The sequence below is a fragment of the Leuresthes tenuis genome, unplaced genomic scaffold (assembly GCF_036924035.1).
Source record: "Leuresthes tenuis unplaced genomic scaffold, fLeuTen1.0.hap1 SCAF_14, whole genome shotgun sequence".
NCBI classification, from domain to species: Eukaryota; Metazoa; Chordata; class Actinopteri; order Atheriniformes; family Atherinopsidae; genus Leuresthes; species Leuresthes tenuis.
Window position 1 is genome coordinate 20,081,736 of NW_027325368.1, and position 23,904 is coordinate 20,105,639.

General features: G+C 39.8%; 1 protein-coding gene across 5 annotated transcripts in view; it reads right to left on the reverse strand.

Annotated features, from left to right (window-relative positions):
- The window catches only part of ctnnd2b (catenin (cadherin-associated protein), delta 2b), a 146,631-nt gene that overhangs the window by 17,931 nt on the left and 104,796 nt on the right, over positions 1-23,904 (reverse strand). For all 5 annotated transcript variants that reach the window (XM_072364640.1, XM_072364637.1, XM_072364638.1 and 2 more), the window contains 5 exons: positions 19,710-19,842; positions 15,520-15,733; positions 5,523-5,709; positions 1,533-1,650; positions 257-439 (listed from right to left, as the gene is read on the reverse strand). In XM_072364640.1, the coding sequence (XP_072220741.1) occupies positions 257-439; positions 1,533-1,650; positions 5,523-5,709; positions 15,520-15,733; positions 19,710-19,842 (835 nt within the window). The remainder of the gene's footprint in view (positions 1-256; positions 440-1,532; positions 1,651-5,522; positions 5,710-15,519; positions 15,734-19,709; positions 19,843-23,904) is intronic.

Genomic DNA, 23,904 nt, shown 5'->3' on the forward strand with positions numbered 1-23,904 from the left:
AAGAAATATTCATAAATAAAGAAACACTTCTGTTCAGTTACAGAGAGCAAAGCAGCCTCCAGCTCAGTCTGCACACAGTCCAATTGTTGTGTGGATCTTTATCAGAGGACTTGGCTGATACAGGACAGTTAAAGAACAACCTACCATGTTACTCTTATCTGTCGTAATTAAAATCTTGGCAGTATACTAAATCCAGTAAATATTAGATATCAACCAGTGAGATGAGGCAGTGATTTAAAACATGATGTTTTCTCACCTGGTCATGTCCCTTCTTTTTCTTCTTCTTCTTGCCCCAACAACCGGAACTCTCTGCGTCCTTGCCGCCAGTGTCGCACAACAGACCGTCCAGCTCCTCTGACCCACCCTGCTGGCTGTGGGATGTCTCTGCAGCCAGACGGTATGACAAGTTCCTCAGGATGCACACACAGTTCTCCACAGTCTGTTGAAGGCAAGGAAAAAGAGAAAATAGGGGGGAAAAGGAGTGAGATGGAGAATAAGGGATACAAAAAGAGACAAAGATGAAGGAAGCATAGATGCCAACCGGAAAAAGAAACTCAAAGATACTGTGGATGTACAGCATGTACATGGACACTTGCACATATACACAAACAAACTGTGCAGTGCAGACTCTATATATTATAAATACCCAGACATAAACACTTGCAGTGTGCATAGAGCAGACAGACACACGCTAATCCTATTGTTGTTAGTGGCTACGCAGCCAACAGTCACAGACTTTGATCTGGTGGAGGATTTCTGCGGATTAAAAACTTCACTTCCAGTGATGAGCCTCCACTCAACAGCATCAACTTAACCACAAACACTGGTGACTCATCAAACACACATGAACACATGCAGCACTTTCACAACCCGAACCCAGTCACATACACATGGATAAACATAGACTCACACAAAGCATTCTTACAAACAGTGTTTCTGTGTCACTGTCAATTTGGGTTGAGTACTATTCTGTTAAAACATTACAACACAAGCAAGATAGGTATTTTTTCTTTACGATTATTACTAATACGATTATTAGTTCATCCTTATTTGGGATTTCTATGAATGAAGTTAAACTGTAGTTTCTTTCAAGATATGAACAGATTTGGGACTGGGACTGTTGATGAAGGAAGCGATCAGTCTTTGCTATAAGATTTGCATCAAATGCAGAGGTAATAAATACTACTACTATAAGTACTAAACAACAAACTTAAAGGTCATAAGAAATATATAATCTACAGACTTACATATGTTTAAAAAAAAAAAAGTCTGAAGGAAAATTTGCAATGCATCTTTCTGCAAATTATTCATTATTCATTATTCATTATTATTCTGCAAATGTCATTCATGGCACGAATAATGATAATTATGAAAGATGTTGTCACATAACAGCCATTCACACAACGCTGACACATGCAAACACACCATTTTCTATGATGAGGTGTTTAGGTATTTAATCAGAATATTGTGTATGTGCACAAGCTTGCAGTTATGTGTGCCAGCTGTTTATGTGTGTGCAACATGTGTGTTACCTTGCTGTCAATCTCACTGCTCCCTAGAGCGGTCTGGATGACATAGAGCAGAGCGTCTGTTAGGCCCTCACACTCCCTCATCCTCCTCCGGGCTTCCTCGCCTGCAGAACTCACGTTCCTGTTTCACAGGTACACAAACATCTCATCAATAAACAGAGATTCAGCACAGCTTCGGAACTGTCCACGCACTAGTTTCTGACAAGTTTTCCATATGTGTGCATCCTGAAACATATGGTGATGCACTATTTCAAGTGTTTGCATGTCTGTGAGGCTCCACTGACAGAAGCTGAGAGAAATACACTTTAACATAAGAGATGCACATACCATCATCAGTGAAATCATGTGAAATGGCAACCAGCTGCTAAAACTCCTTTGGCATCCTTATACAGCATCATTTAATGTGTTTTAGTACATTCTGTTAATATCTAAATATTTTGGACCTACACTGACCTATTATCATTATAAAGGCTCTTATGTCTATACATATATATATGTTCTTTTTTAATATATATTTTTTAGCTTTTCTGCCCCATCAAGCTAAACAGAAAAAAACTCAACCAGCTGAGATAGAAAGAAAGCCTAAAAACACAGACCCATTCACAATATATAATTTCTACTAAGCAAAACTTAAGCTCATATTGTGCTCATTTACAGGTTCTTAGTTCTACTTTGGCAGTCTACTGGAATATTCTTTCATGCTTTAATGTTCAAGAAATACAGTTTTTCTCCCACTGTATGTTACTGTGTGTTATTGTGATGTCACCTTCTGACTAAAATCTAAGAGTTTTAAAAGAAATAATGCTAATTAAATGACACATTATTTAAGTTTATTCTCCCTTTCTGTGCATGTGGGCCAGTTTTGAACACATCTGACTGAAGTTTAAACACACATACCCATTCAAATCTTTTTTATGTAAGACTGCTCTTTGAAGAAGGACAATTTCCAAAAAAAGTTAAATAATGATAAAAACAACATGCAATCATTTGCAAATCTTTTAAACCCTTGTTAACTGAAAGCAGTTCAAATTTCTCAACTTGTATTTTCCGTTGATTGTTGAAACAAGTTGAGAAGTTTTGTTGTGAAGATCTCACTTTGTTTAGTGAAAATGGACTTGTATTCATGTTAAAATGCAAAAATTGTACAAATCAAAGCTCTAAAAGTCGGGCTAATACACCCATATATTGGGGTTGCATGTACACGCTCAACTATACTCAAGTGGGTCTGGCTGCTGCTCACAAGCTGAAACCTGAATGTGGAAACAATTTGGGGATTTCCTCATCTACAATACATAATACCATTAAAAGAAGAGCTTGAAACATTGCTGTTGTATTATTAGGTCCAAGTGATTTGCTAATTGTTGTTACAAACATCTGGCAACAATGAAACTCATTTAGGCTTAAAAAAATTAGTCCACTAATCTGTCTAAAAAACAAGAAGTGCAACTGGGATACAAGCTCACAATAAATGAGATAAACTGCTCTTTATTAGTTACTGTAGAGTCAGTGTCCCATCTGCCAAGTCACCGCAAAAAATTCCAAATCTGTCTGTTAGCCGGCACAACAGGATATGTGCATGCATGGAGTGTAAACAGAAGTGAGCTGGAAGGGGTGCCTGAAAGTGGGAGACAGTGAGGCATTGACAGAGTGAAACAGAAGGAGAAAAGCAGCATAATATGATTGAGAGAGGAGAAATGGAGTAATGGGATGAGATGGAGTTGGAGCGAGGGAACAGAAAGACTAAAGGGAAGAGGGAGAGAAAATGAGGAAGCACGGAGGATAATGGGAGATGGAGAGAGTGAAATAAAAAGAGAGAGCAGGTGGCCAGCAATATACCAAACCCACCATGAAATATTCAATCTTTAATCAGACTCCCAGCATTCCCTAACGAGGCGTGAGAAAGATGAATTAGCCCTTCGAGTTTAGGGAGCTGAGCCACTCAAAGTTGTCTCCTGCAACATGCACACACAGCTACGCTCAAAAATACTCACACATTACGCTACCAGATCAGTCCATTTTCACATTTTCACACAGGTACAGTGTTAGAGGCTAGTGAAGCTTTTGTTAGCATAGAGATTAATGAGCCACACATATAGTTAGACAGACAAACAGAAACGAGAAGCAGGAGATTCCCACTCAACCTGTGCTGCATATCCATCTCATTCTAACATAGAAATATGCAGAGACGCTCTCCTCACTGTCAAAATGCAAGAAATTAAGCAATTTGTTGCACAATGAAAGCACTTCATAACAAACTGAAATACTGATCGATGCTCAATGAGAATTTAAGCAACAAAAGACAGGTGAAAACACTAATATTAAGCGAATTCAGACTCCAATGTCTCCAAGGCATGCATCTTCATATTTTTTCATTTTATCCAGTGCTTGAAGGACAGGGATGAATAACACATCTAAAAATGTCTGGTACACAGCCGATGTGTGTCTTTTAGAAATATTTATGAGCTCCGACTAAGCCACAAAAATTTCATCATGCAGTCCTGGAAATCCTGAGAATGCTTGAGTAACATCTTATAAATGATCATTTCATGTGTGTGAATGTGTGGCAGTGCTGGAAAGGACTTTTCTCATCCGAGCAATGGCAGTTTGCATAGCTACAAACATCTACTCTATTACATTTCAAATGAAAATGGTCACAGTTTATGTATGACACATTCTAAACTTCTAACATGCAACAGCGTTAAAGCTTTGACTGGTGAGCCCTCCAGGCTGTGGACCCCTCTGCTGGAAATTAACTAATGTGGGGAACATCATGACAGCAATGTTATATTACAAATGTAACTGTTCATTGTTGCTCATTAAGTCACAAACTCACAGTAAATTACTCTTTTGTCCACTCTGCACAGCCGGAGCGAGTTGTGAACACAACATGTTCACATAATCACTTCTCGACTGTCAGCTTGTTGGGAAACAGTTGCTTATTTCTCATCCAGCAGTTGTGGAGTCAGAGAGAAACATCAGCATTTGTGAATTTTTAATTTTTTTTCCTGACCATCTGGCGATTGCAGAGCTGAATAATTCCCAAGTTCATTGTTAGTTTCATTTGTTGCTGAACAGGTAGTGGAGAGCATTCTGTTTCCATTATCAGAGTTGTGCACATGGGATACATTTATTGAGTCCTTAAAGCACTGCTGTCTCAGCATATGCTAAGGTTATCCATATCAGGAAACACTAACCCTAAACTTGACCATAACCAGCTCACACATTACTCATGACCCCATTTCAGTAACCTGATAGAAGTTTTTGCCTCATTAGCACAGGCCTGTGGTCCTCATGAGGATGACTAGTCCCCACAAAGTTGATATTTATAAAAGAAAAGGGCCCAATAAGGAAATGATAAATGATTACACTCACACACTAATGCATGCAGACACTGTTTCATTATGGTGGCAGATGATGTATTAGTTTTTTAGGTTAGTCAGACACCACCATTATCAAACATGCCTTAATTATCATCACTTCTTATCCTTTTGTTCTATATATTCCTAATTAGTGAATTGTGCCAAGTCATTTAATACCAGCAATAAGCTTTAAGAACGTGTTTGTTAAGGTGGCTCGAAAAGACTGGATTATCTATCCATTTTGAAATACCCAATATTTAAGTAATGCATGTATCTTACTGAAAAATAGATTAGAACTTCATAGTGTTCCATTTTAAATCCACCATGTTGGAGTAAAGAATCAAGATAAGAACAAAAACATGTCACACAGCTCCACTGCTCCCAGTGTATAAGTAGCATTATGCCTCAAACCAGCTGAAAAAATGAAAAGCTGAGTCATCTTAAATGCAGCTCTGTCTTCAGTTTTCTGTGTAGAGTGGTAGAAACATAGCCACATCTATTCTGAAAAATATCAGACAGCTTTGAGGCAAGAAGAAAATACTTTCAAGCAAATTATACGCTTGTTAGCGAATACATATCTCAGAGATTTTAGAGATTTTAAAAAAAGTGGTAAAAAGTTTGGTCAAACACTGACCGGAGACAGCCTGTGGCGTTGCGGAGGACCTGGGAGGAGTGGAGGTGCAGCTTCCGGTCCTCCTGTGTATGCGGGGAGGTGTCCCAGCCTGAATGTGGGATGATCACAGCGTTGGTCAGCACAGCCAGGGCATCCTGGATGATGGGCATCTTCAGGGCATCACATGACGACAGGTTCCACAAAACACCTGAAGACAGCAGGGACACGAGAGGTGAAAAAACAATGCAGATAGGAAGACCGAGAGATACAACAGACAGACAACTGCAGGCCTGAAGCCACTGAAATATTTAGTAGGTTTCTTTGAACAGCATGACTGAGCAGTCACAGTTATAGTTGTGGCTTTACAGAAGCCTGAAAAGCCAGACACATGCTCTAAAAACTGGTATCGCAGGTCTTATTCGCCTGTCATTTTGACACATCACAGTGAGAGGATGGTAGCAGCTTCAGATTCAGGGTGGAACGCTGTCTCACCCTGAACAGAACTCATAACTTTGTATGAATCAAACAAACTTAGCCAACTGATGGTGCAGCAAAGCACTTTACTGGCTAAACTGCTTCAAAAAGGCCAAAATGAAACCCATTGTGCTACAGAGCTTGGATTCCTGGAGGCTGGCAAACTCCTGTGCTCCAGGCAAAACAACAGTTTATTCATTGCTTTAGGTCATGATTGTGCTTCTACCTGAAAATGTAACAAAACAGTATTGATGTAAATTAGTTAGCCAAAACTCCACAGGGCCTCCCTCTGTCTCCTTTCTGTTTTTAATTCTCTTGCGAATTCAACACACAGCGAGCAGCCAACCAAGAAAATGGAGTGAGTTTTCTGCCTACCAATTATCGTCTATTCTTTTTGCCACAGACACAAACACACACACTAGAATAGACTAAAGCTCTTCCTCTGTTGAGACCAACTCTCTCCCACACACAACCATAAGTCATCTTGAACCTTTCAAGCCGAGGACAAAGAGGGTAAGAGGCAAATCACATCTTGCTGTTAAACATTTTGATATCTTGAATGGTAGCAAAGCACACTCAAACACACAAACTGCGATAAGCGCATCACAGCACTTTGTATCTTTGACCCCTGTCTTGAAGAATGTCTGCGTCTTAATCTGTGTTCATGTGTAATTATATGTTTTCTCCTTTATGAGTGTCAACCATGTCATATCTGCACTTATCTATGCCTCTTCTTTATGGTAGTAATTATAGCCGTCGTAATGGTAAAGCATCCTATCCTCAGATCTGTGTCTGTGTGTGTTTGCGTGTTTGGAATAAGGCATCCTCTCTTCAGAGGCATGTTGTTCACCCTTGGCTTAACAGAGACTGTATAATTACAGCTTCTGTTATCTGTATATTTATATGAATTTCTTCTTGTGTGTGTTTGTGTGTACATATGTTTGACTGTGTGCATCTAAGCTCCTTGACAAATCAGACTTAACCCTGTCAGCTGACTGGATTTTGCGTGTCGTTTTGAGTGTCTGTTTGTGATCAAAAGGAATTTCTAAATGACTTTTTGCTTCATAACAGTGATTAGTTGGAAGTGTCCCATTATCTCCAGCTAAACGGGACAAAGAGTGTCGTTCTTTTTTTTCATCCAGACTTTCAATGCAAAACATCCTTATTATAGTTGACCAGGACTTGCAAGAGCCTAAATGTTTTGCTTCTACAGTATTCTAAAAGAAATCCTCTACCTTTCCATTCTTGAAAGTAAGAGTTAAACAAAAAGCATGAGTCAAAAATTTAGCACTATGCTTAACACCGTGAGAGGAAACAAACAAAAACTAAGCATCAACAACTAAAAAAATAGCTTTATGAAAGCACCAAACTGCTGTGAACAGCTTGTGGTTATAAGTAAAACAGCTGGGATGCATACACCTTTGAAATAGTTTGATTGAACGACTCTAGTTCAAGTTTAGATTAGAAGTCATTTTGGGAGTGGTCAGCTTTGAAGGAGCTAAGCTAGATGTTGTTTCCCATCTACACCCTTTAAGCTAACATTAACCAGGCAAAATATGTCTAATGGAGGCATTAGAACGGCATTAGAACGGTATCCAGCACGCAGCTCAATCTCACCAGCAAAGAGTAATATGTAATATAGGTAGGTGTGACCACATGTCCAAAACGTAACAGTGTCACAATCCAGAGTTAGAAACTGTCAGATGGCAACATCTGGGCAACATCCCAGGGCAGTTGTTTTCTGTGAGGTAGCATCCACATGTCAAGATGGACAAATGTGTAAACCCTAACCATTTTTGTAAGCCTAACCATCCATGGCAGAGAGCAAAGTAGAGAATTCTGTGACATGGGTCTTGAGTTTGGATCTTTTGCATGGAAGTTAGTGCACTAATATATCTGTCTGCCCTGTCCTTAAAAGCGATAGTGGCCAAAATAAATTGATAAATGCTTGCATCATCACGTGGTAAGATGCTGAATGTGGATGTTAGCCAAGACAGGCCTACCAAGACATCAAACGTCAGCATTCTAGTTGTGAGATGTTAGCTGTGCCTCTGTATTTATGAAAGGAAAAAGAGTCAAGAAAACCATGAGCTATGAGTGAGGAGTAGATTTGACTGAAAAACTCTGGAAACTATATAGTCACACATGGTACAGATGTAAATAGGTACATACAGTATATACTACATATGCTATAAAGTGGGATAACCTATACTCACTAATCTATGCAAAAAACATTTTTAAAAAATCCAAAAAAACGAGCATTTATGTAGATATATCTTTGGTTCAATCTGCTCAGCTATTTTGACTCCAGCTTAATGAAATGGAAATTTGAATTTTAAAAAAATGATCTCCGCCTCTAATCTAATTTGTTGGCAAAAAAGTAATTCCTCCATAAATGTGTGTTTAGTAGATCATGGTATGTAACTGAGACATTCTTTTCAGGGAGGTCATGTAGTGCAATTTCTTTATGCAATTATTCGTGGAGCGTCATATAAATTTGGAAATTGTGTTGCTCTCTAATTTGTTGTTCAGGCTGTATGCAGGATATATGGCATGCCTGAATCACTGAATGTTTTCAGGGCTGCATGCAAAAACCATGTCAGTTGAACATTGTCTTATTTCTCAACACCACCAAGGCTGCTCACTGTGATGAAAATAATGAATCACATCCTGCAAAGTCTAAACAAATTCACTAAATAATGCATTTAATGTCCTGTGGCTTAATTGTTTGAGCACAGCATGCGATTCCCCTTTGTCATGTCACGCATTAGAAAAATCCAGCAGACATTTGGATGTAACAGTGACGTTTTTAGATCCAAAACAACAAAATGCCATGAAAAATTAGATTTGCCAGCGAGAAATATGATTATCCATATTATCTTCTCTAACTAAGTGGCACTTGTAATGCATTTTTTGTTGTTTTCTGAAGTGGTCCCCAGAGTAAATCTGCTTCAAGGAAACTACGGTCTCTATGAAATTAACAGGCATACTTCTCATGAAAACAACCCAATTCTCTTTCTGAGGAGGATATGAGCATCACTTTTAAAAGCGGAACTTACCAGACCGCTGGTTTAGTGGATAATGACCATAAATTGTAAGTCAAAATGTAATGCATGATGTCATGTTGCAGCTGCAAGACAGAGAGGTTTTTTTTGTCTTTTTTTTTTACTATCTTGAGTAAAAGTCAGCTGTTTGCCAGAATCACTACTTACTGTGCAGAGTATGACATCATCTCCCTGAGGTGAAAGGCAGTGGGATTTCATCTTTGAAATGAAACATACACTCCCAAACACACAAACCGTCTCACACACGTAATAACCATGAAACGCTCACCGACTCACACCGGCTTTTCTAACACACACGAACATACACGTACACATCCAAGCTCTGAGAGGTAAGACACAAACACAGCCATGAGTGTGTGACAGATGAAGGAGGTTAATTGCCTCAGCCTTACATCATGAGTGGCAGCAGGAGGTTGTGAGGGCGCTGTCGTATAGAGAGAGGGGAAATTAATATGTTGGTCATCTTTCTTTGTCTCTGATGCCGTTTCCCATCTCTCATTTGCAATGTGCTTGCATTCCCTGTCATATTAGTCTCTTCTGGAGCACTGCAGCATGTCTCTTTGTTCTTCAGATCTCTTTCTGATATTTTGCTTCCCCTCGAATACTTGATATTGTACTCATGAGCTTGTGTCTCTCATTCTCAAAAAGCATTTGTACAGAGTCCCCCCCCTCCACAATTTTAATTTTCCTCACATTCAAAAGATGAAGATTGGATAAAATGTGATGCACTTTTGTTACCATTACAATGCCAAATAAAGCAAATGTAAATTGTACAATTATAACAGACTTGCAGGTCATTATTTGGTCTCCAGGCTTCTTCAAGGACATCCCAAAGCTCTTCTTTGGATGTGGGCTGCCTTTTGTTCTGCTCTCTGTCAAGACGATCCCACACAGCTTCAATAATGTTGAGATCCGGGCTCTGGGTAGATTCATCCCTCCATATGACCTGTTGCCACTGATTTTTCAGTCCACTTCTTGTCTCATTTGGCATAGCTCAGCCTTTTCTCCCGGTTTCCTTTTTAAGAATGGCTTCTTTACATCCACCCTTTTTCATAGCAACCCGTTCCTTTTGTGACAGGCCACGGTTAACAATGTTCCTTTGAATAAATATTATCTGTAGACACAAAAGATGTTGGGCCCTTTGAGTTAGGTGCCTTTTTATAGTTGGAAGATAGGTCAATGTTAAGTAACTTAAACAAAAAAAACACATTCCTCTGAAAATGGTGAGGTACAAGGACCGGACTGAAAATGAGTGACAAAGCAGCCATTGTCCAAAGAAAAACGTTAAAAGGCCTTCAAGAAGCCCAGAGAACCATCACTCAACACCATGTTAAAAAATGACAAGGAAACTAAATGAAAAGAAAGGGGTAGTAATACGCCTACAGTTAATGACTAACTCAGAGAACATGGCTGTTGTTGGGTTTCAACAAATCCCGTGTTCCTGTGCAGAGCAGCTTTGAGCCTTTTATCTGAATATCTGTAATTACTGAATGTCAAAACAAGCAATCAGTGACATCCTCAGGAGCTGCTTGTGTACGTGTTAATTTGGCCTACGGGGTTAGTGACGCTCTAAAAGTCTCTAAAAGGGCCCACATGGCGGTTTGACCTTGAAAATGGCAATGTGCCTTTGTGGTGAGTGAGATCACCCTCCTATGACAGACACAGAATACATCACTTTCCCTCTGAGTGGATCTGTGGAAAGAAGATGAGTCCTTTCAACAGCTCAGCAGATAAATCAGTTTTCATTTTGGTGTAGAAACAAAATGGAGAATACAGCTCTAACAATCAGCGGTGACATGCTGAGCCAGCTGCAGGGCCGCTCACATTTGCATCCCTCACATGACGCAGATCGAGCTTTCCATACGCAGGCTGAACAGCCACAGGAAGCAGCATAAATGTTCACCCTACGAAGAGATTCAAAGCATGCAGCCTCCGTGCAGTTTGGATGTATAAGAAAGGTGGCAGAATGAGTATATTTCATAATGCGCTGGTTAAGTTCACATATCAGAGATTCATGCTGTTAAATGTCTACACTGGCTCTAAAAGTGACTTCAGTGTATTTCAGATTTGAACAGACATTCTATGACATCATTTTAAAGCACAAAATTATGTGTCTCATTTTTATCTAGCTCCCTCAAGTTAGTTCCAATTGGACAATGTCCTTAATCTCAGGTAAAGACTGCTGCTGACCTTTCAGTCACGTACTTGTCTATCAGAAAAACTCATGCTCTCCTTATTGGAAATACCAGCATGGTGCCATGCTATGGGTGGCGAATGAGGCTACCAACTTATCCACAATAACAACTTAGAAAAGGGACACGGGTAAGCAGAGAAGAGTTGTCGCAATCACAGCTGCTGATTGTGAATTCATCAGACCTGTTCTATTCTCACATGGTGAGCCAGCCAGACTTTTTACTGATTTCTTTTTAAAGCAATGACCATCTGGCAAAAATTTAATTAATAAAATTAATCCAATTTTGTATAGGTTTCGCTTTATCTTCAAATTTCACATTGAGTTTTAAATATGAGCAGCCTTTCAAGCTGTCGTCCTGCATCTCTCTGCTTTCCCTAAACGTGATGGACAGTGTGACTGGACTGCATCCAGACTGTGGAAGGTTCCCATCAGCTCAAGTCTTAAAACATCCATATCTGCCTCTGAAGAGCTAACAACATTATAAGGTGTGCAGGTCTGTTGCAGTGATGTGTGCTGCTGAGAGCAAATGAAAAAGCTGCATCATAGTGACAAGTGGAACCACAGTTACTGATAGCCCGCAGAGTTTAAAAGGGAATAAAGAAGTTAAGGAAAGCTTGGAACTCTGCGAGAGGGCTGATATCATGTTGTTGCTTCTCTTTTTCACAAACAGCTTCACATTGCAGTCAAATGGGTCTCACGTTGAAATAGAAAGATTCAAGCCCTTAAGAGTAAAGTCAGGGACTAATAGAACTATATGAGTGCAGATCTCCTGACCCTTTCAAGGGAAATTTTCTGGATGTCCTCTGACCAGATGTGGACACAGTGGGCGACACTTGAGGCAGACAGGTGTATACTTTACAGAGATGCTGTGCTTTTTTAACATCCCACAGCACCAGTGATTTCTTTTATGTATTATCTGGTAAAAACTCAGACATGCCTGAAGTGATGCATTTGTTGCCCTATGCTGTTTAGTTAAAGCTTGGTTAATAATTTCGCTAACATAGAGACAGATCAACAAGCATAACTTTCAAGGTGGCAATTTCCTCAGATTTCTCCGACCAAGTCACTTAAAAATGACTTAGTGCGACGGCAATGTCTCTTGCATGGTATGTTGCTTGAACACCAGCAACTTGCTGCTTCTTGCATACAGTTTCTAACAACTGGAAATGAAAAACAGCTGAGATGTGACTGACTGGCTTTAAACAAATAAACTAGGATGTGTCATGTTGCCAGAGGGAGGCAGTACAGTGGTTGTAATTGAGCAGAAGAAGTAGTTCTCCTAACTGGAAACAAACAAGAACTACCGTGGTGGATAGCCATAAAAGGACAAAGAAGAGAGCTCCTCTTCACAAATCACTTTAATATCTAGGATATTATATCATGTCTGGGAAGACGCCAGTCTGTCTCTGGAGTTTATTGCTCGCTGACTAAGACCGTAAACAGCTGGTAAGTCAAGTCTGTGATCTTTACCAGGCCCCTTTTTTATTCCAACATTTTCATTTCAACTAATGTGCCTCAAGTCTCCTTCAAAACAGACTAAATTCAACTAAGGCATGTCTATAGACTTTTTTTTGCACATCATTGGAAGTTTTTGTTTTCTTCTATTTTCGTTGTTTTTCATTCATCTTGTCTTATTCGCATCTTCTGAATGTGCATGAAAAACAGCAATAGAAACCTGGCTATTGTTAGGCTAATTTGGCCTTTTAATAATAAAACAAATTAGTCTGATAACTAATGCCTCAGTGCTGCTGTTTCTCATCAGCATTGGGAATCATGTATTCTGATATGATGTGATATGATTGTGGCCATTGGTTTGTTTGTATGTCTTCATGATGAAATACAAGAAAGTCGCCAAAGCTGGTCGACATGGTTTTTTTTGCCGAGCATCTCAAGTAGATAGAGGTCAGAAGCAAACATTCACATTGCATGTTCATGCTGGATTTTAATCTCCAAAGGCAGAGGTTATATCTGCTGTTTTAAATCAGCTTTATTCCCTCCAAATGATCACTTCCAGCTCTAAACAGTAGACAGAAAAGACAGAAATGAGAAAATCAAAGCAACTGAAGACAAAGGGCAGAAACCTTGTTTGTGAGTCATTGTACCTTCAAGCAAATTGCACATCTGATAGACATAAAGCCATAAAGCCCTTTGTGTGTGTTTGGTTGTGTCCACACAGGTGTGCGTGCGTGTGTGTGTGTACACAGCTGAATCTGTAGTGAGTGATGCAGGCAGCTTGACTTCCCACTGTGATTCTGATTCAAAATGCCCACCAGAGAAAGAGGAGCAGCCAGACAAGGCCGGCGATACAGAGGAGGAGTGAAAAAAAGGAAGACGAAGAAAGGCAAAGAGGACGAGAGATAGCCAAAAGGAGAAGGAGACACCAATTATGAAAACCCAAAAGCAGAGATTGAGTTGTTTCCTACAGGTCTTTGAAAGAGAGTAGAGTGCGGTCTGCCTGCATCCGGTCAGTCGTTCAGCTGATTAATTTGTGACAGGAGGGATTTCTGTGTTCCGTGCCTTGAATTGCTGCTCTAATTTATATGGTAATCTTCTTTAAGACTCTAGCAGCATACAAAACCCTTTTATTTCCATCTCTGCTAAACCTAAAACCCTTTCTAGACTCGCTACCCACATCTACACATGTACAGCAACGCACACGTGGGTCATATTCTGCATCGAATCTGCTTGCATGTGAAAGTCGTGAGGTCACTTCGTGCTTTGCTGTTAGTATTCATGACAGCCTCCTGTTAGCGCGAATTATGCTAAAAATGTACCTCAACCAGAATCGCACATCAGCCCGAGGTGTGAAGTACTGCTGTAAATGATTTGGAGTGTGAAAACAGGCTCAAAAGCCCGCAGAGACAGCCTGCTTTTAGAAAGCTTGGAAAGGACAGCTGAGTTAGGTACTTGTGCGGTAAAGAAGGAGGAGCCTCCTAATGTTTGAGAGTTTCGTGAGTTTCATTGCTGTTAAGCAGTGAAGTGATGAAGGGTTTTGTCTGTTTTGCACCACTTAATGTTTAGTAAAAGGTGTCAGACATCTAAGATAGAGACTTGATGGGACGTTTCACTGCTTTTCTCCCCAACCAACACTGGAACAGTTAAAAAAAGAAAAGAAAAAACTAAGATGAACAACAATTTCAGGCAGAGACTGTTTAAAACCTGTGCCTCTGACTTGCAAAACCTTCACTCTTGATGACTTTTCTTTGTGCTTCACAGATACAGTTTCCTAACATTTGATACGTCTAAGTATAATTGTTCAGCTTGGTGTCGATGGTCTTGTTCCAAATTTGGAAAAGAAATATTGTTTTAAACTGGCGGCTGGTCTTAAAAATAGGAAACAACATGACAGATACCACTTTATGAGAACTATTTAACGAGTGTTACTCGATATGTATACTGTATATGTACCAGCCACTGGTACAGGCGTGCCTGTTAATCCTTTAATCCATCTGTGTTTACTTCCCAGACCCAATGTAGCTTAAAATCCCAAATTAATCAACCCTAAATACATTATTAATGACGAGAAAGATATTTGTGTTTCCTTCCAGAGAATGCAAATATGCGGTGGATATTAGCACAGTGTAGCTTGACAAGACAACAGCTCATGGTGAGTGCTGGGAAGCAGGGAGGTGGTACACAACTCTCTTCTTTGTGTCTTTGCATCTGTGTGTGTGTGTGCACGTCTCTGTATTTGAGTATAAACAGGTATTTTTGGCTGTTCAGAGTCAAAATGTTTGTTTTTCTACTAATAACTGTGCATGCATTAGGGGGTGTACTGTAGGAGCAGGAGAGAAAACCAAAACATGTGCTTCAAGATTCTAGAGATAGTCTTTTATAGTTACAGTAGGTCTTCAAAATATCATTTGATTATTTATTTGGAGTGATATTGGCCAGACATAAAAAAAATAAAAAAGTGAGCTTATGGCCCTCTAAAAGCCCATTGAACACATTGTATTAAGTCTGATGGCTGTTCAGAAAGGTTGTAAAATGCCACAGCATTGTCAAATCTTCGGTTAAAAAGAAGCATCTCACAGTCGATGCTCCACTTGTTGAAAGCTGTTCTGCGCTGTAATGTGTGGTTGGTTGGTTATATTACTGCATTTCAAATCAGACATATAGTACTTAGCCCTGACAGAAGCATCGCGACACACAACATACATATTTAAAATGCTTTTTGGAAGAATGTACAAGTAAACAATACGCTAATTTCTAAGCTTTTTACAGGTCCTGGTGTAGGGTACACAAAGTAGATTCTGGTGGCATCCTTTGATCTTCGGCACCTTACCTGTGAGAAGCTCCCGGATCTCCACGTCTGTGGTCTTCCGGAGCAGTCGGACCAGAGCGGGTATGCCTCCGCAGTTCTTCAGGGTGATCTTGTTGTCGTCATTCGCTTTGCCATACACCAGATTCCTCAGGGCTCCACAGGCGCTGCGGTGCACATCTGTCATCCGGTGGTCCAACAGGTCCACCAGCAGCTGGATTCCACCCTGCCGTCGAATCTGATAGAGGAGGGAAGACGGGGTAAGAACGGTTCGAGGGTTATTTATGAATGATGGCAGTGATTTCATTCAAGCTCAAGACATCAGAGCTACAAAGGTTAGAGAAAACATAATCTTATTTGGCCATGTAAATATCAATGTTTACCTTGTAAAAACTAGAAAACTAGAAATAAAATAAACAGGGTTTACATGTAGATTGACATGATCAGATTGATCCAAGACTTATTTCAAGACACCGAGCATTTTCTGTCCCATAATTCCTCTGTGTGGGTTTTAACTCTCCCAGCTTCTCTTTTCTTTACTAGAGACACAAATAAAATGCAAAGCAGACTGGCTGTTCTGTGCTGTGCTGGTGCACTGTCTCTGAAAATGGACCCAGATTTTCTAGGAAATTATTTCTGACATGACGCTCAGAACCTGGTGCCTTATAATGATTATCATTATTTTAAAAGGAAAAAGATTAAGACTAAGACTACAATGTCATAACACCTCCAAAAACACAACAAGCAGGGCAATTACTGTATGTTTAGCTTTACCTCTGTAGACAAGGCAATCCACTTCCAGTCCCTTTAGACTTTATTTCCTTGTAATTGAACAGCTGAGGCATAAATACATTTAACTTTTTTTGTTATTTAAGTTACAATAAAATGTTATTTGATTATTTTTGATAGATTAAGCCACTAAATATAAGCCACTATCTTTGTTTTTTAATCACACATTGTGCACTGGAGTGTAAGGTAAAAATGGGTTGGTTGTAATTTATTGACAAAACAGGCCAACATAAGTGAGTACACGTGTCATTTCCAGTTAAAGCAGGTGTCATTACAAAACAACCTGACAGCACCAAAGTATTCTCAATTTTGATCTGGGTTTTGTCGAATGCAACATGGCTCCAGATGGTAAGCAATGTTAGAAAACTACCCAAGCCAGATGTGTGACTTCATTAGCATGAGAGCAATTAGGAAAGCAACAGCAACATAATCTGAAACATGGCTGCAGCAGTGGTTAGGTGACACAAGATGAGCTGCAGGTAACAATAAATAGGTTACAGTGTGCACAATGTACACAACCTTGTACTTAGATACAGATGTAGTACAGGCCTGTAATGATGCCTTGGAGCGATGTCATTGTCTGTAGCCGATGGGTTCCAGGGATATCGATGGCATGTGATCCTTATGAAATGTACGTGTGAAGTGTATAAAGTTGTGCATGTTAGGGCAACAGCGAAAGGAAGGACACATTGCATTCTAACAGCTTTATTACATTCGAGTAGTCATTGGAAATGTCCCCAAGAGTCAGTGGTTCACAGAGCCTCAGTTACAGCAGAAGCTAGAAAACTAACAGAAGTTGGGCTCAGTGCATTGACATAAGCACAGAGCAAGAAACAGATATGTTACTGCCATGGTTGAGGGAGAAAAAAACATCTATCGCTATAGCTGACTGTAGGAAAGCTAATAAGTCAACTATGATATGTAGTGAGCACTTATTGAAAAGCAAGTTTACACATCAGTTAGATCAATGCTATTGATCGCTGTTTTGAGGTAAATTCAACTGTGTCTAACACTATAAGAATTCTATCATTTCTTTGGATTTCTCTGGATAGAGAGAGTGCTATCTATATAGGTGACATTGCAGGTTGTTCTGAACACAGGAATTTTATACGGGGCAATTCTCTTAGCAGAAATCCCCTGAGCAGGGAACAGTGTGTAGAGAGTGCTGTTAACAGTGGACACTAATTAGTCTGTGGAATTTAATGCAGCAACACAGTTTAGCCAAGTCTCCATTTGGCTAACAGCAAGTGTCTAACAATAGATTGACTTTAGTAGTATTAAAAAGCTTTCGTGAGGTCCATATATGGTGATATGTTAATTTGCTACGTGCCTGTTCCCTTTGTTCATGCTCACTAACCCTGTGAAGCTTTTTCAGTTGAGATGGTGCTTACGGTAGCTGCAGTTAAGTAAAGGGAAAGTGGAAGCTTTTTGAAGCTTTTTCATCAATCACCGTCTTTCATCATCACAGGATAGCTTGGCAGACATTACACAACCTTAATCAGTGCATCCGACTATAGTCACTATCTCTTCTTTCATTCCGTCTCTCTTATACTCGGTGTTCTCTGCCTATTAGCCGATTGCCATGAAGAACTTTGTTCGTCCTTATAGCCACCGTCTCAGTAGGAGTTTAATAATGTGGAATTGAGCTGAATTTAGTTGACACTGAGGAGAGAGATGGAACAGTTTTGTACAGGACTCTGACTGATGACAGCTCTAAAGGATGAGATGAGAGAGTTCATGAGCAGGGCTATATTCAGAGCTGTGTAAAGTGTGCATAATGAGGAGTTAATGTCGTTTGATGTGGAGAGCAGCGAAGCTCACCCAGATATGTTGGACGGAGTTTCCTCTGAATAAAGACAAATTGTCATCACTGGGGGAGTGCCACGTGCTAGATAATTACTCTTTCAAAGGTAACAGCTGCATCACAACAAAGCAAGTATTTACAACTTATCTGCTCAGTTTCTGGGCATCAAGGCCTCCTTAAGTGATGCTCAGTACCGCATTAGCTTTACCAGCTTGATGTAGGTTTTTAAATTGAAGTATTTTTGTTATTTATGTTATATAATGCAGCTTCTGTAAATGGCAAGATAATAGCAGACTTGGGGTTTATGCCGATACCGGTTCATAGGTCTATGATACCTCTAAACTGCTGATTTCTTCCAATAAAATCATTTGTTGGAGAACAGGGTTTAACAGGTGAGCTTCAGAGATGCTGATAGGTTGATTTTTATATTTTTTTAAATTTTATTCCAGCTGGCTATAGCTTCTCATTTTTCCTCACAAACGCAAAACACCCTTTGACGCAAAGCATGAAACAATAATATGAATCTAATTTATTGATTCGTGTCCACAGACAAGACTTTTACTTTGTTTATCTGATTACCAGCAAAGAGACAAAAAAACCCAACTTTTCTGCAGAGGTCTTTGGTTTTGAACACACTCAATGAATGAATAAGTAAGTACATGAAAAAACAAATCATTTGAATATTTTCTGTAAACTTAAGCCTGTAGATGACTACAGTTAGGAGCTATTAGCTGAAAAACATAATCAGATCCAGAGAAATGTCTCTCTGTGTGTTTGATATTTCTCACCCCAGACCAGATGTGGAGATGTAGTTCAGATTTAATTTTTCTTTCTATTTCACTTATTTTTAATCTCAGAAGCTCCAAGAAACTCTTGAAAATGAAATGCCCATTTTTTACAAGCTGCAACCATGTTACTTTACACAGGACTTCGAATTGCAATTTTTCAAATAAGAAGGGAATATTCTCATTTTCAGAATTTAATTAGCCGTTTGATGGGACAGTTCTCAACGAGCTCATTTACAGCCGGCAGAATAGGGGCATGAAATCTGTGTACATGCTTAGAATTAGAGGGATCAAAAGAATCTTAGCTTTCCAATGGTATGTCGCATAAGAAATGACTTTGTGTACGCAGAAAGGTTGTGTTGAAAAGTGCAGATTTGAAAGCTACAAATGGGGTTGTTGGAACCTGATTCCAAAAGCAATGTTTTTTTTTTAGTCTTGGTATCTTTTATGAATTAAACATAAAGACATCATGAAGAATATTAAATCATTTTCAGATGAGGACACACACATAAACACACACTCATTTACTCGCTTTTTATCAAGCATCTTCATCTTCTAGTTAAGGTGCTCAAGGCACAAAGGAAAAACCTCAGCAGACAGATCCTCTCTATACTCGTGCCTCACTGCATGTTAGAGGGAACAGTCAGGGAAATATTTCTGTGATATTGGATTGAACTTACTCTTATTTAGAACCAAAGCATGGATGTGTGTGTATGGATACAGCGACAGACATGTAGGGATTTCACTTGATGGGCTTCCCGATCGCTGTACCGTGACATGTATGAGAGTCCTCGCTGCCAGGATGTGTGTTTTCACTTGTGTGTTGTGATCAGTACCTCAGATTTGATCTTGTTGTCTCCAAAGCAGAGGTGCTGGAGGTAGGCGGCAGCATTAGACTGGACGGATGGAAACTGATGCTGCAGCATCTGGATCACCTCTGGCAGCTCTGGATCCCTCCAGCCAAACTCCCTGCAGACACATACGCACAGAGGAAAATATATAGTGTGTTTTAAAGGGAGCAGAGGGTGTGTGTGTGTGTGTTTGTGTGAGTAGTTCAACCTGTTACTAGGCAGTGTGCTTCCCTGCTGCGACCCTGATTTAGAATGCTCACCAGAGAAAAAGACAGACAGAGACAAAGAGAGGCAGAAATGGAGGCAGGGGATGAACAAAAGAAACTACACAGATTCATGTTGTGCTTAAGTGATCTTTGATAGCTATTCATTTGTGGCGTTATTATTCGCAAGTATTAACACATCAAAACACAGTTAATGCAGCTGTGTGCTTCCAACTTCACAGCAACAATCTGGGGAGAGAAAAAAAAAAAGAAACACTAATAAAGAGCTTAATCGTTTTCAAAAAGTAATGGTGTCGCCGTGAAATTTTGGCCAATGTGTTCCTCGTTTTTTGATGTCACCGTTTATGTGCGAGCAGGTCACTCAATCATGACAGGACAGTAAAACTTGAATACAATTGGACTCATTTGGGTCTATACCAGAAATTCTGGTGCCAGTGAAAACCATTATGGCAGCTTTTTTGGAGAAGAGAATACTGACTAGTTTTTTAGCCACTGTGAGAGCTCCCTCCTTCTGCTTTGGTTTTACCAGTGCTTTCGCCTGAGGGCAAGCTTTAGGGATACAGACACACACACGCATACAGATACACGCAAGCACACTTACCCTACACATGTGTGTAAGGGTGCATGTTTGTGTGAAGGGAGAAAAACAGATTAATGTGAGAAAGATCTGATGTGAGAGAAAGAAGAGAGGGATCAGAGAGTGAGATGGAGGGTGGATGAGGAGGCAGGGCTAATCAATACACATCATCTGTGGGACCGGTACTTGGTTTTGAGAGGTTTTATTCTCAGAGTCGATTACTACTACAGGAAGATAAACGATGATACTTCCTGGATACAAATTCTTCTCCATATTCATCTGACTATGTCCTGCTGCTTCTGATGAATTCTCCACATCCAATGCCTTCCTCTCATTTCCACTTTTTCCCGATTTGACAGGAGTGTGTCTGACAGCAGCGAGAAGTTCAGGCTGCACACAGAATCCCTGTTTACTCCAGTCTTTGATGTATCCTATTCATGATGCAGCAACAACCTAACATCCCTATGGAAGCGATTTCAGTATATTCTAACCTCACATAAAGAAATGGACACACAAGCAAACACTTGCAGGTTTGCATAGACACAGCGGCATAGAATGGCAGTATCAATTAACACCAGACATGCAATCCAGTGCCCTACTACCACCTCCACATATGCGCACTGATTGAATACACACCCAGCCATCAAAAGGCAGACCAGAGTAGCCAGGATTAGAAAGCTTTTGTCTGTAAGTATCATTAGAGGCCAATGGGATAAACCCGAAGTTTGAAAAAAATAAATAAATGGGGGAGCTGGGGAGAGAAGAATTTCAAAGGTTATTTTTTTTCTCTCCATCTTATTTAACAATTTTCTCCTTTTGAAAACCTCTCCTCTCAACATCTCAGATTCTCCTCCCGCCTGCCTCCAGGGACATTCACAAACACACAGCCACAGTGCTGTTGTTACACATACAGAGGAATCATGTGGCTCAACGGGATAGGATTAAGGATGGCATACTATAGTATATGTCACCCTCTGAGTTAATTGGCCGATAAGACATCTAATGCTACGCCTGAGAGAGCGTATGTATGTGTGTTTAAATCTATTTTTTCCACACAGTGATTAGAAAGTGGGAAGCCAGTGATGAACCAGCGCACACATAAAGCTTTCTGTGCCGACCAAATGGTTTCCGATATCCAGCAGAAACAACTCCATATGATATAATCTAGTAAACAAAATGATAAAAACAACAAACATGTAGCTGCAATAAATACAGAAGATGACAGAGGTCTGAGTAACTATATATACTACTGTATTTGTACTTGTTATTATACTGTCTCATTCTTTTATTTAAAACAATTCTACTCTAGAGGAAAACACTATATATTTCCCTTGTAGATTTACAGCTATTTTACAATTTATAATCCAAAGAAATATTTGTATATTAGTGGAAGGACAGAGTCAGACGTGACTGAGGTATTCTGAGCCTCAAACACAAACAATGTACGATAATTCATGTTCATGGTGAATAATCAAAGAAAAAAAGTTTTAAAAAGTTTTTCCTTAAGACACTCTTAAGTTTTGAAACTGTGTCCCACAATGTTCTCGGGATGCAAAAGGAGACTGTGAGTAATTTGTGGACCACTGCAGGAGTGGTTGATATTAAGAACTCCAAGATTCATTCAATATTTAAACCATAGGCCGCAAAACTGAATTCTAAAGCTGCAACTATCATTCCACCATTCTACTCTCAAAAGAAAAGAAAGAGAAAAAGAAAGAAAGAAAAAACACGGAAGTGATTCACAGGTCAAGTGTGTGGCGGCGGATGCTTTCTTTGCCACTTGGCAAAAGGCTTAACGGCCGGTCTTTAGGGTTGGTTTTCTGTTTTAATAAAAGTTGTTGGTAAAGGGTAAAAACAAAGCACAGAAATCGTAAGATGACAACATTTCTTTTTAAATTTCTGAGAAGTGTCACATGTTTATTATTTATTTCAAGCCTATTATTTTCAGTATCTAAACCCAACCAACTGTGGCTGAAAGCAAAGTTGGAAACTGAGAAGCTGTTGCATCATTCTGAATTTGACAGACTCGAACTCGCTTCCCTTTGCGTGACGGTCGTGGTGTAATAAGTTGCATGGTATCATGGGTGATAGTTTCACATAATAAAACAAGAGAGCATGTTACAATTTGCAAGGGAAAATGAAGGTATGTAATGTTTTTTGAGCCTTGAAATTGTTTTTGTTTTTTGAGCTGGGTCAGGCATGTATGGGATTCTGTAGCTCAGAAATGACAGTGATTAAAAACATTTTTCAGCCTTTATCTGACCAACACACAGTGATGTGACCTGCACACCAGTAGTCAAATAATAAACACCAATAGCAGGTCGAGAAAAGATACATTTGTCAGTTCTGCAAAATATCATCTGCGTCTCCTTTTCTTCAAATGTTCTGTCTTAGAGTATCCTCTTTCTTGAAGTCCAAGTTGGGGAAACACACAAGTGATACCTTTGATTGCTTGAAACAGATGAGGGCACACGGTTCCTACTGCTTGAGAGCCGGCGGGCAACACAGTGTGCCACATCCACATCCACACACAATAAGAACAACACGCAGCACGCACGCACAAACAAACAGAGTAACGTTACAAGAGCCGAGAATAGTTGCATCTCCCGTGAGAAGGTGGCACATCACAGGAGATCAACCTCAAGCTAAGCTATAAGGCTGCGAAGCTCTGCAGGCGCACACACACAAAGACAAATATGTAAGTAAGTAAGTAAGCTTTATTTGTACAGCGCCCTTCACAGACCAGGGTCACAAAGCGCTTTACAGTTACAACAGAGCAATAAACAGGAAATACATACCATTTTGAATTTAAAAGGCCATGACAACTCGGTAACAATCATATCAGCCCCAAGATAACTAAGCAAAAAAAAAAAAACCTAAACAAATAAATAGGTCTTAAGTTGTCTTTTAAAGGAGTCAACAGACTCCATCAAACGCAGAAAAAGCGCAAGATCGTTCCAAAGCCTGGGAGCGACAGCTTGGAAGGATCGGTCTCCTCTGGTCCGGAAACAAGTGCATGGCACCATAAGTAAATTCTGGTCCACAGACCTGAGAGCTGAGGTGTAAGACTGGATCAGATCACTGATGTAGGGTGGAGCCTGACCATGTAATGCTCTGAAGGTTAAAACCAGAATTTTAAAATTTATCCTAGAGGAAACTGGCAGCCAATGAAGGGCTTTCAGAATAGGGGTTATGTGAGTCCTCCTATTAGAGCGGGTCAGAATTCTCGCTGTAGAGTTTTGCACTAACTGCAGGCGAGACAGCTCCTTCTTGTTTAGACATAAAAACAAACTATTACAATAGTCTAAACGTGAAGACACAAAGGCATGGATTATCAGCTCTAAATCATTTTGTGACACCATTGTTCTGAAGTTGGAGA